The sequence below is a fragment of the Balaenoptera borealis genome (assembly GCF_965194805.1).
Source record: "Balaenoptera borealis genome assembly, chromosome: 17".
Taxonomy (NCBI): domain Eukaryota; kingdom Metazoa; phylum Chordata; class Mammalia; order Artiodactyla; family Balaenopteridae; genus Balaenoptera; species Balaenoptera borealis.
Window position 1 is genome coordinate 45388343 of NC_138876.1, and position 17321 is coordinate 45405663.

The 17321-nt window shown below is 37.3% G+C and overlaps 1 protein-coding gene across 1 annotated transcript in view; it reads right to left on the reverse strand.

Annotated features, from left to right (window-relative positions):
* NECAB1 (N-terminal EF-hand calcium binding protein 1) overlaps positions 1 to 17321 on the reverse strand; it is a 285172-nt gene that overhangs the window by 66694 nt on the left and 201157 nt on the right. Inside the window, exon 7 of the mRNA XM_082364108.1 lies at positions 5442 to 5563. Within this exon, the coding sequence (XP_082220234.1) occupies positions 5442 to 5563 (122 nt within the window). The remainder of the gene's footprint in view (positions 1 to 5441; positions 5564 to 17321) is intronic.

Consider the following 17321-nt stretch of genomic DNA (forward strand, 5'->3'; position numbering starts at 1 on the left):
TTATTTATGTGAGATTTTTCTTGTTCCCTCAGGTAAGCTTGTATTGCTATAAACTTCCTCTTAGAATTGCTTCTGCTGCATCCTGTAGATTTTTGATCATTGTGTTTCCATTTTAATTTGTCTCCATTTATTTTTTGATTTCTTCTTTGATTTTTCCAGCAACCCATTGGTTTTTATAGGCATATTCTTTAGCCTCCATGTGTTTGTGTTTTTTTGCACTTTTTTTTCTTGATTTCTAGTCTCATAGCATTGTGGTTGAAAAGTTGCTTAATATTATTTCAGTCTTCCTAAATTTACTGAGACTTATTTTGTGGCCTAGCATGTGATCTATCCTGGAAAATGTTCCATGTGCCCTTGAAAAGAATGTGTAATCTGCTGCTTTTGGATGGAAAGTCCCATATATACATCTGTTAAGTCCATCTTGTCTAAGGTGTTGTTTAAGGTCAGTGTTTCCTTATTGATTTTCTGTTTGGATAATCTGTCCATTGATGTAAATAGGGTGTTTAAGTCGTCCCCTAGTATTATTGTGTTATCATCAATTTCTCCCTTTATGTCTGTTAATATTTGCTTTACATATTTAGGTGTCCTACATTGGGTTTATATATATTTACTTTTGTTATATCTTCTTCTGGGATTGATCCCTTGATCATTATGCAATGTCCTTTTTCTCTTTTTACAGTCTTTGTTTTGAAGCATACTTTGTCTAATATAAGTATTGCTACCCCAGGTTTTTTTGCATTTCCTTTTGCATGGAATATCTTTTTTCCATCCCCTCATTTTTAGTCTGTCTGTGTCTTTAGATCTGAAGTGAGTCTCTTATAGGCAGCATATATATGGATCCTGTTTTGGTTTCCAAGCAGCCATTCTATGCCTTTTGATTGGAGCAATTACTTATTGACATTTAAAGAGATTATCAATCGGTGTGTACTTATTGCCATTTTGTCAATTGTTTTGGGATTTTTAAAGTTCTTTTTTGTTCCTTACTTCTTTGTTTTTTGTTCCCTTCCCTTATGATTTGATGACTTCCCTTGTGATTTGATCTTTAATGTTATGTTTGTATTCCTTTCTCTTTTTTTGTTTGTGCATCTATTATAGATTTTTGGCTTGTGGTTACCATGAGTTTTATATATATACATATATACCTATATATATATATACCTATATATATATATATATATATATATATATATGTATAGGTATATATATATATATATATATATATATATACCTATACATATATATATATATATATATATATATATATATATATATATATATATATATACACTGGTATATTGATATATATATACCGGTGACTTTAAATAGTCACGGATATATATATATATATATCCGTGACTATTAAAAGTTGTTAATCTTTTAAGTTCAAACCCATTTTAACAACTCTGCATTTTTACTCCCATGCCCACATTTAATGTTTTTGACATCATCTTTTATATTTTTGTTTTTTATATCCCCTAACTGTTGTGGATATAGAAGATTTTACTACTTTTATCCATTAACCTTCCTACTAGCTTTATATGCAGTTGATTTATTATCTTACTATATATTTCCCTTTACTAATGAGATTTTTCCTTTCATAATTTTCATATTTCTAGTTGTGGCTTTTTCTTTTCTGCTTAGAAAAGTCCCTTTAACATTTCTTGTGAAGCTGGCTTGGTGGTGATGCTGTCTTTTAGCTTTTTCTTGTCTGTAAAACTTTTGGTCTCTTCTTCAAATCTGAATGAAAGCTTTGCTGTATAGAGTATTCTTGTTTACAGGTTTTCCCCTTTCATCATTTTAAATATATCATGCCACTCTTCCTGGCCTGCAGAGTTTCTGCTGATAAGTAAGCTGATAGCCTATGGGAGTTCCCTTATATGTAATTTGTTGCTTTTCCCTTGCTGCTTTTAATATTGTCTCTTCATCTTTGATTTTTGCCATTTTATTATAATGCTTCTCAGTGTGTCACTTTGGGTTGAACCTGTTTGGCACTTTCTATCATTCCTGGACCTGAATTACTGTTTCCTTTCCCAAATTAGGGAAGGTTTCAGTACTGTCTTCAACTATGTTCTCTGCCTCTTTCTCTCTCTCTATTCTCTTCTGGGACCCCTATAATGCAAATGTTAGTACACTTGATGTAGTCCCAGTGGTCTCATAAATAGTTCTATTTCTTTTTTTTTCTTTTCTTCCATTCAGCCTGAGTGATTTCACTACTCCGTCTTCCAGCTTGCTGATTTGTTCCTCTATAGTATCCAATTTATTGTTGATTCCTTCTAGTGCATTTTTTATTTCAGTTTTGTATACTTCATCTCTGTTTGGTTCTTCTTTATATTTTCTATCTCTTGTTAAAAACTTCTGATATTTCCCTCTGTTTATCCAAACTCTTCTCTCAGGTTCTTTGAACATCTTTATGATAATTAGCTTGAACTCTTTATCAGATACATCACTAACCTCCACTTCACTTAGTTCTTCTTCTGGAGTTTTATCTTGTTCCTTCATTTGGGACTAATTCTTCTATCACCTCATTTTGCCTAATTTGCTGTTTTTATTTCTAAGTATTTGGTAGGTTTGTTACATTTCCTGACTTTGGAGAGGTGTCCTTTTGTAGGAGATGTCCTATGTGTACCTGTGGTGCACTCCTCTATGGTCACCAGAGCTACATGCTTTAGGGGTGCCCCCTATTTGTGTTGTGTGGGTACTTCCATTTTGGCTGACTGACTACTGTGGCTGGTCTGGTAGGTGTGGCTAGCCCCTGTCTGGTTGATTGCCAGGTCTTGCCTTGGGCAGAGGATGCCAACTACTTGTGGGCGAGGGCTGGTCATGACATGGCTGACTGCAGTGTCCTGGGATTCCTGGGGCTAGTGCTGGATCAGTGGCAGGTGGATCTTGGTGCTGGGGTGGGTGGCTGTAGGGCCACAGGTGCCAGATCTAGTCTTGCCCTACTCGTGTATGAGGCAAGTTCCAGACATGGTTTGCTGCAGGGTCCAGGGTGTACCAAAGCTGGTGTCAGCCTGCTCGTGAGTGGGGCTGGATCCCAGGGCAGCTGGCTGAGGGGTTCAAGGTGTCTCAGAGCTGGTGTCTCAGAGCCGGGGCCTAAAGGGTTGGAGTCAGCTTACTAGTGGGCTGCACTGAGGCCTTGAGCATACCAATCCTAATGCCAGCTCACTGGTGGGCAGACCCGGGTTCCAGGTTCTCTGAATGCTGGGTCCTGAGGGTACCAGAGTTGATGTGTAGGCCTGTTGGTGTGTGGGTCTAAGTCCCAGGGGATCCTGGGGCTGGTGCCTGCTCAATGGTGGGTAAAGCTAGTCCTAGGGCTAGTGCCAGCCCATTGGTCAGTAGAACTGTGTCTCAGGGTCTCTGGCTGAAGACCCCTGGGGAGGGGATCCCAGATTTGTTGTCAACCCACTGTGGGTGAGGTTGGGTCCTGATGGCAGACTGTGGGACCCTGTAGTTTCTTGGGGCTAGTGCCAGTGCTTTGGTGGGTGTGGCCAGGTCCTGAGCCCTCTGGTGGGTAGGGTTGGGTCCTGGAGCAGCTGTGGACTCAGGGATTCTTAAGTCAGCCAGCTTGCTGGTAGGTGAGCCTGTGTCCCCACCTGACTAGCTGCTTGTCTTGAGGCATATTAGTACTAGTGCTCACAAGCTGGTGGGCAGGGACAGGTCTCAGCACTAATTAGCTAGAAGAAGGATTCCAAAATGGTGCCTGCCAGCACCAGTGTCCTTGTGGTAGAATGAGCTCCCCAAAATAGCTGCCACCAGTGCATGTCCCCAGGATGAGTTACAGTTGCTTCCTGCCTCTCCAGGAAGCTATCTAAGATCAGCAGGTAGGTCTGACCCATTCTCTTTCCAAGTCACTACTTCTTACCTGTATCCCAGAGCATGTGAGAATTTTTGTGCACATTTTAAGAGTGGAGTCTCTATATCCCACAGCCTTCTGGCTCTCCCCAAGGTGAACCCTGTTGGCCTTCAAAGTCAAATGTCTGGGGGTTTGATTTCCTGGTGCAGAACCCCAAGCTGTAGACCCTGATGTGGGGCTTGAACCCCTTGCTCACTTGTTGAGAAGCTCTGTGATTGTAATTATCCTTTCATTTGTGGGTCACCCTCTTAGGTATATGGATCTTGACCATACCATTTCTCTGCCCCTCCTACCCATCTTGTTGTGATTCCTTTTCAATGTATCTAGTTGCAGAATATCTTTTCTGCTAGTCTTCTTGTCTTTCTCATCAATAGTTGCTCTGTAAATAACGGTGATTCTGATGTGACCATGGGAGAAGGTGAGCTCAGGGTCTTCCTATTCCACCATCTTGGTCACTCCTACAGTGGTTCTAAATGAGCTTCATGATTTTTCCTGTACTTTTGATACTGATCAGGAGAAGATATTGCCCCAAGTAGTCCCTGATCCTAAGAAACTACATGAGGAGTAGAACTGAATCCAACCTGCAGGCTGGAGCCACATCCAGCTGAGATCATTCAAATCACAGTCAAACATAGACCCATGAGAGAAAAGAACCAAATATTTCCAGTTGTAATCACTGAGATTTTGAGGTTGTTTCGCTGTAAAAAATGACTAATAATCCACTACCCCTAGACAAATAGCTTTACTTTCTGGGGAGATGGAGATACTAACGTCTATCTTATAAGGTGTTAGGATAAAATAAGACAGTGTTCAAGAAAGCACTTTGAAATCTTTCAAATACAATCTGTGTAAATACAGGCTATATCTATACATTGATTTTCTGAAATGGTAGATATTTAAATATTCATTTATGTTAAAATGACATGTTCAAGTGATATGTGCAGGTACATACAGATACATATATACATACATATGCATATATATTCATACTTTATAAAAATTACTCTATTTAGCAACATAAGTTTTCATATTTCAAACTGATTTTAAAGTAATTAATATAGATTACATGGTTAAAATATGATGACCTAATGAATATTATTAAGGTCTCAGTCTCATAAATCATACACTACATTATGCACTTCAAAAGCCACCATAACTTTAGTCCTGTTATGAAAGGAACCAATAACCTTTTCCTAAAATGAATTTAGAGTATGCTTAACCAGGCTTGGGGATCTGGGATTAGGGTGCAGACTAAAGGGCACCTCCTTTGTTTGGAGATGATGATGATTTCTATAGGTCTTAAGTCTTTCACATTTTAGGTGATTAAGTCACTTTCTTCCCTACCTATCATGTCTCTGCGTACTGCCCAAGCACAACTGCTAGGATTCTGACAGAACTGATGATTAGGATCACCACCCTAGTCCTTAATATCTTAGACTCTTTACCACTTTGGTTTTCAAACAAATTTGTTTGGTGTAAGAAAAGCATTCCGTGATTATAATTTTAGTTGCCTTTTGGTCCTTTTTAAATAAGTCAATATGAAGATACAATTGAGTCAACTTCAAGAAAAATGACAAAGCTTCATTACCTGCACCATAGACATTAAACTGAGGGCTGTTGGGAGAGAAGCTGTTGTGTCTCTGGACTCGACGACTTGATCGTTTTCCAGGCCATTGAATCGACAGGACTTCTGGTTTGGTTGGCCCTTGTCTTGAACAACAAAGACAATATTTAACCTCAATGTCAGGGCTTCAGTCTTTTACCTCAAGGAACAGATCTTCAAAGATCAGTCACAAGGATTTTCTAGTGTAGTGAAATGAAAACTTATGAGAACTATGGCTTGGCAACGCGGTCTAGAGATACACGGTAATGTGGCATTATAAGTGAAACTAAGGAAAAGAGGGGGGAACATGGCAGAGTAGAAGGACCTTGAGCTCACCTCCTCTCACTAAACTCAATATTTTGTAATAATCTATAAAGGAAAAGAATCTGAGAAAGAAAAAAAATATATATATATATAAAACCGAATCACTTTGCTGTACACCTGAAACCAACACAACATTGTAAATCAACTATACTTCAATAAATTATTTTTAAAGTTATTAAGCAGAAAAAAAAAGAAAAGACATTGGGTTTTTTTTAATTCTTGTAATTTAAAAGTTTGAGTAAAAAATCATACCTTGATTTGTAATTTAAGAAAAACTACTTTCTTTTATTGCCAAATTATCAGTGGAAAGAATGTTTATTTGTATGCTTCCATTGTATTTTGTTTAGTTTGAGAACACCTATGTAGTTTTTTTTTTCCTTTTATTCAATTTTTAACTTAACTGCTTAAATCAAAGCTAAATATCCAAATAGTTAAAAAGTCAAATAATTCTATAAACTTATTCCTACAAACAGGTTCTCCCCTTCACCATATTGTACCCTCATTCTCCTTATACAAAGACAACACTTTTCAACAAGTGTTTATTTGTGTTTATCTATATATAACAATACTATCTCTTAGGGAGGTGTGACCAAGATGGTAAAGTAGGGAGACACTGAGCTCACCTCCTCCCATGGGCATAAAAAACTTACAACAATTTACAGAGCCACTGTTGAGAGCAACAACCTGAAGACTATGAGAAAAGATTTTCCACCACTAAAGGAACCACAATGAGATGGGTAGGACAAATGGAGATGCAGTATAGTCAAGATCCACACCCTTGGGTAGGCAACCCACAAAGAGAAAGAAAACCACAATTGCAGAGGTTATTCCCAAGAAATGAGGGGTCCAACTACCACATTGGGCTCCCAAGCCTGAGGGTTCTGTACTGGAAAGATGAGCCCCCAGAACATCTGGCTTTGAAGGCCAGTGGGGCTTGCATACAGGAGAGCTGGAAGGCTCTAGGCAACAGAGACTCCAGTCTTAAAGGGCACAAACAAAATCTCACACAATCTGAGATCCACAGTGAAAGAGTAATTTAAAAGAATCCTGGGTCAAACCCAAGCTCTCCAGCTGATCTTGGAGAGCTTCCCAGAGAGGCAGGAGGTAACTGCAACTCTCCCTGAGGACACAGAGAGTGGTAGCAGCCATTTTTAGGAACTTGCTCTACCACAAGGACACTGGTGCTGGCAAGCACCATTTTGGAGTTCTCCCTCTCACATATTAGTGCTAGGGGTTTACCTGTACTTTAGCAAATTGGCGTTCGTCCTGGGAACCACAAACCCAGCAGCCAGCCACAAGAGACCCAGCTCTGCCCACCATCTGCCCCAGGACCTGGCCTGTCCCAGTCCCAGGTACCTTGGACCCCACAGTTAGCCACCCTGAAGCCCAACGCTGCCCAACAGTGGACTGGCACCAGCCCTGGGACTCCCCAGACCATGCAGTTAGCCACACTGGGACCTGGGCCTGCCCATCAGCTACTACAAAGCTGGGCCTAGTAGCCAACTGGACCAGAGAAAAGCCCCACCTGCCAGCACACCCATAGTAATTGGTCCCACCATAACAGAAGGGCCCATGCAACCCACATAGTGGGTATGCCTAGAGTATATAGCTCTGGTGAACAGAGGGAAGTGTTTTGCCAGGCCCAATATGATGTCTCCTATAGAAGTCCACTTCCTCAAGATCAGGAAACATAACTGACCTACCTAATACATAGAAATAAAACAAAGAATTTGGCAAAATGAGGTGACAGAGGAATATATTCCAAACGAAGGAACAAGATAAGACCCCAGAAGAAGAACTAAGCAAAGTGGAGATAAGCAATCTACCCAATAAAGAGTTAAAGCTAATAACCATAAAGAGGCTCAACAAACTCAGGAGAATAATGGATGAACACAGTGAGAAATTTCAGAGTTAGATAAAAAATCTAAACACAGCTGAAGAATACAATAATTGAAATAGAAATACATGGAAGGAATCAACAGTAGAGTAGATGATACAGGAGGAATGGATCAGTGCCTGGAAGACAGAGTAATGGAAATCACCCAGGCTGAACAGAAAAAAGGAAAAATAATTTTCAAAAATGAAAATAGATTAAGAGACCTCTGGAACAACATCAAGGTAACTAACATTACCATTACAGAGGGCCCAGAGGAAAAGAGAAACAGAGGAAGAAAACTTACTTGAAGAAATAAAGGCTAAAAACTTCCATAATCTGAGAAAAACAACAGACATCCAGGTCCAGTAAGAATAGAGGATCCCAAACAAAATGAGCTCAAAGAGATCCACACCAAGACAAATTGTAATTTAAATGGCAAGAGATTATAGATAAAAAGAGAATCTTAAAATCAGCCAGAGAAAAGCAACTAGTTATGCACAAGGGAACTTCCGTAAGACTATCAGCTGACTTTTCAGCAGAAACTTTTCAGGCCACAAGCAAGTGGTAAGATACATTTAAAGTGATGAAAGAAAAAACTTACAATCAAGAAGACTCTACCCGGCAATGCTATTATTCATATTTGAAGGAGAGATAAAGAGTTTTACAGACAAGCAAAACCTAAGAGTTCAGCATCACTAATCTAGCTTTACAATAAATGTTAAAGGGACTTTTCTATGTGAAAAAGAAAAGACCATAACTAGAAATATGAAAATTATGAAAAGAAAACCTCATTGGTAAAGGAAAATATGCAGTAAATGTGGTAGATCAACCACTTATAAAGCTAGTAAGAAGGTTAAAAGACAAAAGTAGTAAAATCATTTATAACCACAATAAGTAGTTAAGAGATTTACAAAAGAAAAGGATATAAAATATAAAGTCAAAAACATTAAATGTGGCAGGGGGAGTAAAAATGCATTGTTGTTAGAATGTGTTTCAACTTAAGAGATCAGCATGTTTAAATAATCAACGGATATATATAGGTTGTTATATATAAATGCCATGGGAACTACAAACCAAAAATCTATAATAGAGATACACACACAAAAAAGAAAGGAATCCAAACATAACATTAAAATAGTCATCAAATCAAAAGGGAAAATAGCGAAAGAGCTAAGTTACTAAAAAGAACTATACAAAACCCCCAAACAATTAACAAAATGGCAATAAGTACATATCTATCAATAATTAATTTAAATGTAAATGAACTAAATCCTCCAATGAAAACACAGAGAGTGGCTTAATGGATTAAAAAAAAAACAAGACATGTATAAGCTGTCTACAAGAGACTCACTTCATATCTAAAGATACAGATGCTGAAAGTGAAGGGATGGAAAAAGTATTCCATGAAAATGGAAATGAAAAGATAGTTGGGTTAGCAGTATTTACATCAGACAAAATAGACTTTAAACAAACTATAAAAAAGAGACAAAGAAGGACATTACATAATGATAAAATAATCAATTCAAAAAAGATATAGCAAATGTAAATGCATACACACCCAACATAGGAGCAATTAAATACATACAGCAAATATTAACAAACATAAAGGGAGAAATTGACAGTAATACAATACTACTAGGGAACTTGCAAGAGTTGGTTCTTTGAAAAGATAAACAAAATTGATAAACCTTAATCCAGACTCATCAAGAAGAAAAGGGAGGGCCCAAATCAATAAAACCAATAAAATCAGAAGAAAAAGAAGGGGGGAAGCTACAACTGACATCACTGAAATACAAAGGACCATAAGAGATTACTAGAACAAATACTTGCCAACAAATTGGGAAATCTAAAAGAAATGGACAAATTCCTAGAAACATACAATCTCCCAAGTATGAATCAGGAAAAAATAGAAAATATAAACATACCAATTACCAGTAATAAAATTAAATCAGCAATCAAAAAAAAAAAAAAAAAAACCTCCCAAATAACAAAAGTCTAGGAGCACATGGCTTCACAGGTGAATTCTAGCAAACACTTAAAGAAGAACCAACACCAATCCTTCTCAAACTACTCTAAAGATTTGCAGAGGAAGTTAAGCTTCTGAACTCATTCTATGAAGCCAGCATCACCATGATACCAAAACCAGCCAAAGACACCTTGAAAAAAGAAAATTACAGGCCAATATCACTGATGAACATAGATGCAAAAATCCTTCACAACTTATTAGCAAACTAAATTCAACAAAAGACTCATACACCATGATCAAGTGGTATTTATCCCAGGTATGCAAGGATAATTCAATATCAAAACAATCTATGTGATACACTACATTAAGAAATTGAAGAATAAAATTCATATAATCATCTCATAGATACAGAAAAGTCTTTTATCAAAATTCAACATCCATTTATGATAAAAACTCTCCAGAAAGTGGGTATAAAGGGAATATTCCTCCACAAAATAAGGTCATAAAAATAAGGTCATATATGACAACCCACAGCTAACATCATACTTAATGGTGAAAAGCTGAGAGTATTTCCTCTAAGATTAAGAGCAAGACAAGGATGCCCACTCTCACGACTTCTATTCAATATAGTATTGGAAATCCTAGCAAAAGCAATCAGACAAAAAAAAAAAAAAAAAAGAAAGAAAAAAGAAAGAAAGAAAGGGAATCCAAATTGTAAAGGAAAAAGGAAAACTTTCACTGCAGATGACATGATACTATATATAGAAAATCCTAAAGATGCCACCAGAAAACCTAGTAGAACTAATAAATGAATTTAGTAAATTTGCAGGATAAAAAAAAAATATACAGAAATCTATACACTAACAATGTTTCTATATACTAACAACAAACTATCAGAAAGTGAAATTTAGAAAACAAGCCCATTTATTACAATTGTATCAAAAAGATTAAAATTTCTAGGAATAAATCTAACCAAAGAGGTAAAAGCACTACAGTCAGAAAAATGTAAGATATTGATGAACTGAAGACAACACAAATGAAAAGATATACTGTGCTCAATGATTGGAAGAATTAATATTGTTACTGTGACCATACTACCCAAGGAAATATAAAGACTCAGTGCAATCTCTATCAAAATAAGAATGGTATTTTTCTCAGAGCTAGAATAAATAATTCTAAAATTTGTATGGAAACACAAAAGACCCTGAATAACCTAAACAATCTTGAGAAAGAACAAAGTTGGAGGTGTCATGCTCTCTTAATTCAAAATGTACTACAAAGCTATGGTAATCAAAACAATATTGTACTGGCACAAAAACAGATAGCTAGATCAATGGAGCAGAATAGAGAGGTAGAAATAAACTCACCCTTACATGATTAATTAACCTGGGACAAAGGAGGGAAGAATATACAATGGGGAAAAAACAATTTCTTCAGTAAAGTTTGGGAAAACAGCTATGTGCAAAAGAATCAAACTGGACTACTTTATAACACCATATACCAAAAAGAAAAAAAAAAAGGAAAAATGAAAATCGATTAGAGTCTTAAATGCAAGACCCGAAACTATAAAACCCCTAGAAGAAAACATAGGCAGTAAGTTCTTTGACATCAGTCTTAGCAATATTTTTCATACCTGTATCCTCAGCAAGGGAAACAAAACCAAAAATAAACAAATGGGACTGCAACAAGCTAAATAACTTTTGCAGTGAAGGAAACTATCAACAAAATGAAAATGCAGCCTACTGAATGGGAGAAGATATTTGAAAATGATATAACTAATAAGGGGTTAATATCCAAAACACACAAAGAATTCGTACAACTCCTCAACATCAGAAAAACAAACAAGTCAATAAAAATGCATGGAGGACCTCAACAGACATTTTTTGAAAGAAGACATAGCAATGGCCAGCAGACATATGGAAAGATGCTCAACATCACTAATCATCAGGGAAATGAAAATCAAAATCACAATGAGATATCACCTCCCACCCTTCAGAATGGCTGTTATCAAAAGGGCAACAAAAAACAATTGTTAGTAATGTTGTTGAGAAAAGGGGGGCCTCGTGCACTGCTGGTGGGAATGCAAATTGGTACAGACACTATGGAACACATTATAGATGCTCCTCAAAAAATTAAAAATAGAACTACATATGATCTATCAATTCCACATCTGAATGTTTTTCCAAAGGAAAAAAAACTATAATTTGAAAAGTTGAAAAGAGGGACTTCCCTGGTGGCACAGTGGTTAAGAATCTGCCTGCCAATGCAGGGGAGGTGGGTTCGAGCCCTGGTCCAGGAAGATCCCACAAGCCATGGAACAACTAAGCCCATGCACCACAACTACTGAGCCTGTTCTCCAGAGCCCGTGAGCCACAACTACTGAGCCCGTGAGCCACAAATACTGAAGCCTGCATGCCTGGACCCCATGCTCCACAAAAAGAGAAGCCACCGCAATGAGAAGCCTGTGCACTGCAATGAAGAGTAGCCCCCACTCACCTCAACGAAGATGCAACACAGCCCAAAATAAAATATAAATTAATTAATTAATTTTTTAAAAAGTTGACAAGATATACACACCCCTGTGTTCACTGCAGTATTTTTTTTTTACAATAGCCATGATATGGAAGCAACCTAAGTGTCCATCAGTAGATGAATGGATATGTGTGTGTGTATGTGTGTCTGTGTCTGTGTGTGTCTATTTACATATATGATATACGTGTATATATATACATACATATGTATATATATTTGTGTGTGTTTATATATATATTCATGCACACACACACAATGGAATATTCCTCAGTCATCAGAAAAGAATTATGCTAAGTGAAGTATGTCAGAGAAAGATAGACCATATGATTTCACTTATATATGCAATCTCAAAAACAAAATGAACAATCATACCAAAACAGAATCAGACTCATAGTTACTGAGAACAAACTGGTGGTTGCCAGAGGGGAGGGGGGATGGGAAGAGTGAAATAGGTGAGGGAGATTAAGAATTACTAATTTCCAGTTACAAAATAAATGAGTCACAGGGATGAAATGTACAGCATGGGGGATATAATCAATAATATTGTAATAACTTAGTATGGTGACAGATGGTAACTAGACTTATTGTGGTGATCTTTTTGCTATCTCTTTCTTTTTCAGTTTTAGGCTTTAGCTATCAAATTCCCTATATGAAAAGCTCAGGCCAAAGATATATACATGGAAATGTAAGGAACTTCCAGGAAGGCTGTTTAAAAGGAGGAATTGAGCTGAGAGGCTGCCTATTCTTTCCTTATACTTCTTTCCTGGTTGGAATATGAACATGGTATCTGGAATTCCAACAACCAGCTTTGGCATGAGGCAAACTTGCAATTGAAAGTCATGTACGAAGATGTGAAAAAGATAGGAAATCTATGATAAATCTGTAGAGCTTCCATACTTGCCTTAGACTGCCCACCACCAAGCTCTTTAGCAGGAAATAATAAGCTCTTATGTCATTAAGCCACTTTTCCCCCTCTGTTATATGCAACCCCCCCCCCACCCAAAATTTAATGTTAATTTATTATCAGCTGCGGAAGATTCCTTTAGCCTCTCTCTTATTTTGGATTCTCCCTCCCCACCCCACCTCTGACCTTATCTTTCTTTTTTTTTTAAACTGGATTTCATTTTTCTCTTAGTTTATTCCTTTGTTTTGGAGAGAAAATGCCTAATTGCTTCATAAGAAATGGAATACCATAAGAGGCAAAATTCTTGAGACACTGCATGTATAAAAATACTTTAATTTTATCCTCCAGCATTATTAGTGGTTTTATGGAGTAAAGAATTTTAGGTTGCAAATCTTTTCCGTTCAAATTTTGAAGAAGTTGCTTGATTGAATTTTAGCTTCCAGTCTCATTATTGAAAAATATAGTGTTTTCTTTATCATTTGGGTTTTTCTCTCTGGGAGTTTTTAGACACTTCTCTTCATCTCCAGTGTTCTGAAATTTCATAATGGCATGCCTTGGCATGTGACTTTTATTATTCATTATAATGGCTCTTAGTCTGTTCTATCAACCTGGAAACTCATGCTCTTGTTCTGAAAATTATTTCTTTGATAATGTCTCTCCTGTGTTCTATTTCTAGAAAATGTCATCACACTTTTATCTCCAGATCTTCCTCATAGGTTTTCATTTCTACAATCAGAATTTCCAAGAACTGTTTTCTGTGCTTTCAATATTCTTTTTTTTAAATAACATTCTGTCCTTAATTCATAAATGCAATATCTTCTCTTTGATTTTTGAGGGTATTGATGATTTACTTTTTGAAGTTTTCTGCTCCCTGGATATTTCTGTTTCAAGTTTTGTTTCTTGTGTTTGACTTGTTCTCTTGGTTGTCCCTGCCTATCTCAGATGAAGGAACCACAGGAATGATTGGAATCTGTATGTGTATGTTGGGGACAGCCAACTTGCAGCCTCCATTGTAGGGTGGCCTGGCTTGGCCTGTTCACTGGAGGACACTGACTCCCAGTACATTTAAGTCTTTTCTCTAAGACTGATGAGATCGCTAAAAGAAGGAGGTCCCAACTGGAAGGAATAAGCCCAACTGCCAGTCCTCTGGGAACATAGGATTCTGAGGGGGTTTCAAATCTCACTGTTCAGTATGGAGACTTTTACTTAGTGCCTCATTTTTTAGCATTGTGCTCTGACACCCTGTTGTGCCAGTGTATATCTGTTCACCTACTCCAGAGAGTATACCTCTAGGCTTCCTCAAGGGTTGGGGAGAGGAAGTCAATATAAAGCATTGGGTGGAGCTTTCAACAATATGTCAACCTCACTTTCATCCCCACTATCAGTTGCACATGGTGAAGCTAATTCTTGAGGCTTTCTGAGGTTTTGTGATACCAGTTGGATTGCATCTTGGCTTCTTACACTACCTGCTTATGCTTCAGCTTTCTCAGATCTTCTAAATCAGTTACCGCTAGATTCACCTTTTTTTCATGTTCCAAGCTTCTATACCATTTTTCTTCTATCCTTCTTATCTTTGTGGGTTTATGACTCCTTTTTATCCAGACTCTCTTAATGCCATTTTTGAAGGGTTTAGGGAGGGAGCAAAACTAATATTCTATGTTTGCTCTCCAATCTAACTACACCTTCCCTCTAGATTTTCCTATGGCATATTAAAAAAAAATCAACTTTCTAGTGACTTCTCCTCTCTCCCAAATCTTTACTACATAGGAGGAAGTGATTTAGAGCATTCCTTCTTTATGTTCAAGCTAAGGGAATTTAAGTTGTCTGAACTTTATAATCACCTATATGTGAAATTTTAGCCTTCCCTTACTTCTGTAATAAACAACCATGAAAAGGAGAAAAATAACTTCCAAGCCAGAAGGAATTAGTTGTCTTTCTGAATAAAGAAGAACTTTGGAAAATAGAACAAACTTGCAGATTTCATTATAAAAAAGAAATTCACATATAATTAAACTGTGTTCCTAGAAACCTAGTTTGTTTGAGGAAGAAAGGTTTATATAAGAAGACAAGAGTCCCCTAGAGGAAAACTTTAGTATAAAGTAATGATAATTCTTGTCATCTATTAGGTAATTTCAAAAAACATGGTATTAAAGTGGCTTCCATTTAGCTAGCTAGCCAGGGCAGATATAAAGAGTGTTGTAGAACGCCATCTGAAAAATCTCACCTCTGTGGCATTCCAGCTGTATGCATCTCTTATTTCTGAATTGCCATTTTCACATGAATACACACAGACATTTTGCTCAACACAGCATGTCTAACTCATTACTGCAGGATGAATGATACTGTGTGATTCCTCCTTGGGGTTGATAGCTAGAATAGATGACTTCTCAATTTTTTCTATATTTCAGCAAGTCATTGTATCCTTAGGTTTCACAAATATTAAGCCCCAAAGTAATATTGATGCTGAGAGGAAGCAAATTATTACAAATGTGGAATTTTGAAAGATATCTGTGGGTTGCAACTTTTGACTGCACAGAGCATCATGGAATCTTCCTTTATGGTATAAAAAAAACTAATAAATTTTTGGATATACTTATTTGACCTCTCCTCTCTGAGCTTCTTCTCCTCTCCCCCAAATCTTTACTACATACTACTGTGAGACTATTTCCCTTAAACTTCATTTTTATTATATTTCTCCTTTATTTACAACCACCAATGATAATCTCTGATCATATGAAGTCTAAATGCATCTGTCTAGCTTTGAAGACCTATCCTGACCCTAGAGTCCAGGTAAGTTGGTCTTTCCACTGTCCCAGGTCCATATCCACTGCTCTTCTATATGGCTCCCTTTACCTGGAATCCCCTTTGATTTATTCAGTTTTATATATTTAACATGTAGTTGTGCCAGGTATAGGGAAACAAGGCAAAACCCCTGGTATCTAGAAACTCAAAGTCTAATGGGGGAGATAAGTAAGGAACTGAGATTGTAAGTAGATATACGTAGAGCGTACTAAAGGGAGTAGTGGAGTGGGAGGTAGGTATAAAATTCTGTTTTGAGAGCAGTGAAAGCTTCCTAGAGAAAGTTCTGTACAAACAGAGACCAAACAAACTAGGAGGATGAGTTAGCCAGATAAAAGAAGATGGATAATATAGGGTAGATGAGGACACCCCTCCCTTCAGGGAGATATCATTCTGCCATTAAATCTACCCAAAAGATCCAATTCAAGTCTTATCTCCCCATGAAGCTTCTTCACTGGTTTCTTATTTGATATCATAGGAAAAAGGGCAGCCATCTTTCTTCCCTCTGTCTTTTTTCCAATGATGAGGCCCCTGGGGCTCTCTTCACTTTGGTTTCTGGTGGCTAGCTGATAGGAAGATGGAGTCTTGGGTACAGAGATATAGTCCCTATATGCTTGGGCCTAATTCGCATGCTTCAGTCTGAGTAACCAGAGACTTCACGTTGGATATTATGGACACAAACCCATAGTGGAACCTTGTTTTCTACTTGCTTGTTTGTGTATTTTTTTCTAGAAACCTCTTTGGGAAGAGTATCGTGGATTTGTGGTGGGATTTGGGCATCTCTGGGTACCTTAGCCAAATTCTATTCAATAGCACTCTCCCAAACTGATATTAGACCTGTAATGTTCTCCATTCTTCCAAGCTGTTTTTGAGCTAGAAACCTAGAAATAAAAGATTCATTAATTCTCTAGTGTCTTCTAATTTCCTTAAACTCTCATGCTCCTTCTCATTAAACACAGCTGCACTGCAGCTGTTGGCAGCAGTAGCAGGAGTTCAAGGCTAGCCTGTGACCTAACACAAAAAATAGTTGTTCATTATGCATTCACTCTATGGTGGTGAATGTAGAATGCAAGTTTGTACAAAGTGACTAGAGAAAATAAAAACCAAAGTACAGGTGAAGAAAGGGAACATAATCCTTTTTCAAGCCTCTCCTCAGGTGGCAAATGATTGAGTCTAAAAATGGAGAATCCGTTTTATGTCAAGAAAACCTGAACAAAAGACAACAAATCAGGCCTCATTTTCTCATCAGGAACATGAAATCAATTTCATTGTGCTTCAAGACATTCAGTTATCCTCTGTTCAAACCCGAGATGGGTTGTTGCTTCTCTAAAGCCAATTGTTACACTTTGCCCTTTGATATTGAATCACCCAATACAGTGAAGAAAATACTAAGTTTATAAGTGAAATGACATGCAGATCCATTGGAGAGTGCATATCAATGTTCTTCAGCTGCACAAGCTCATT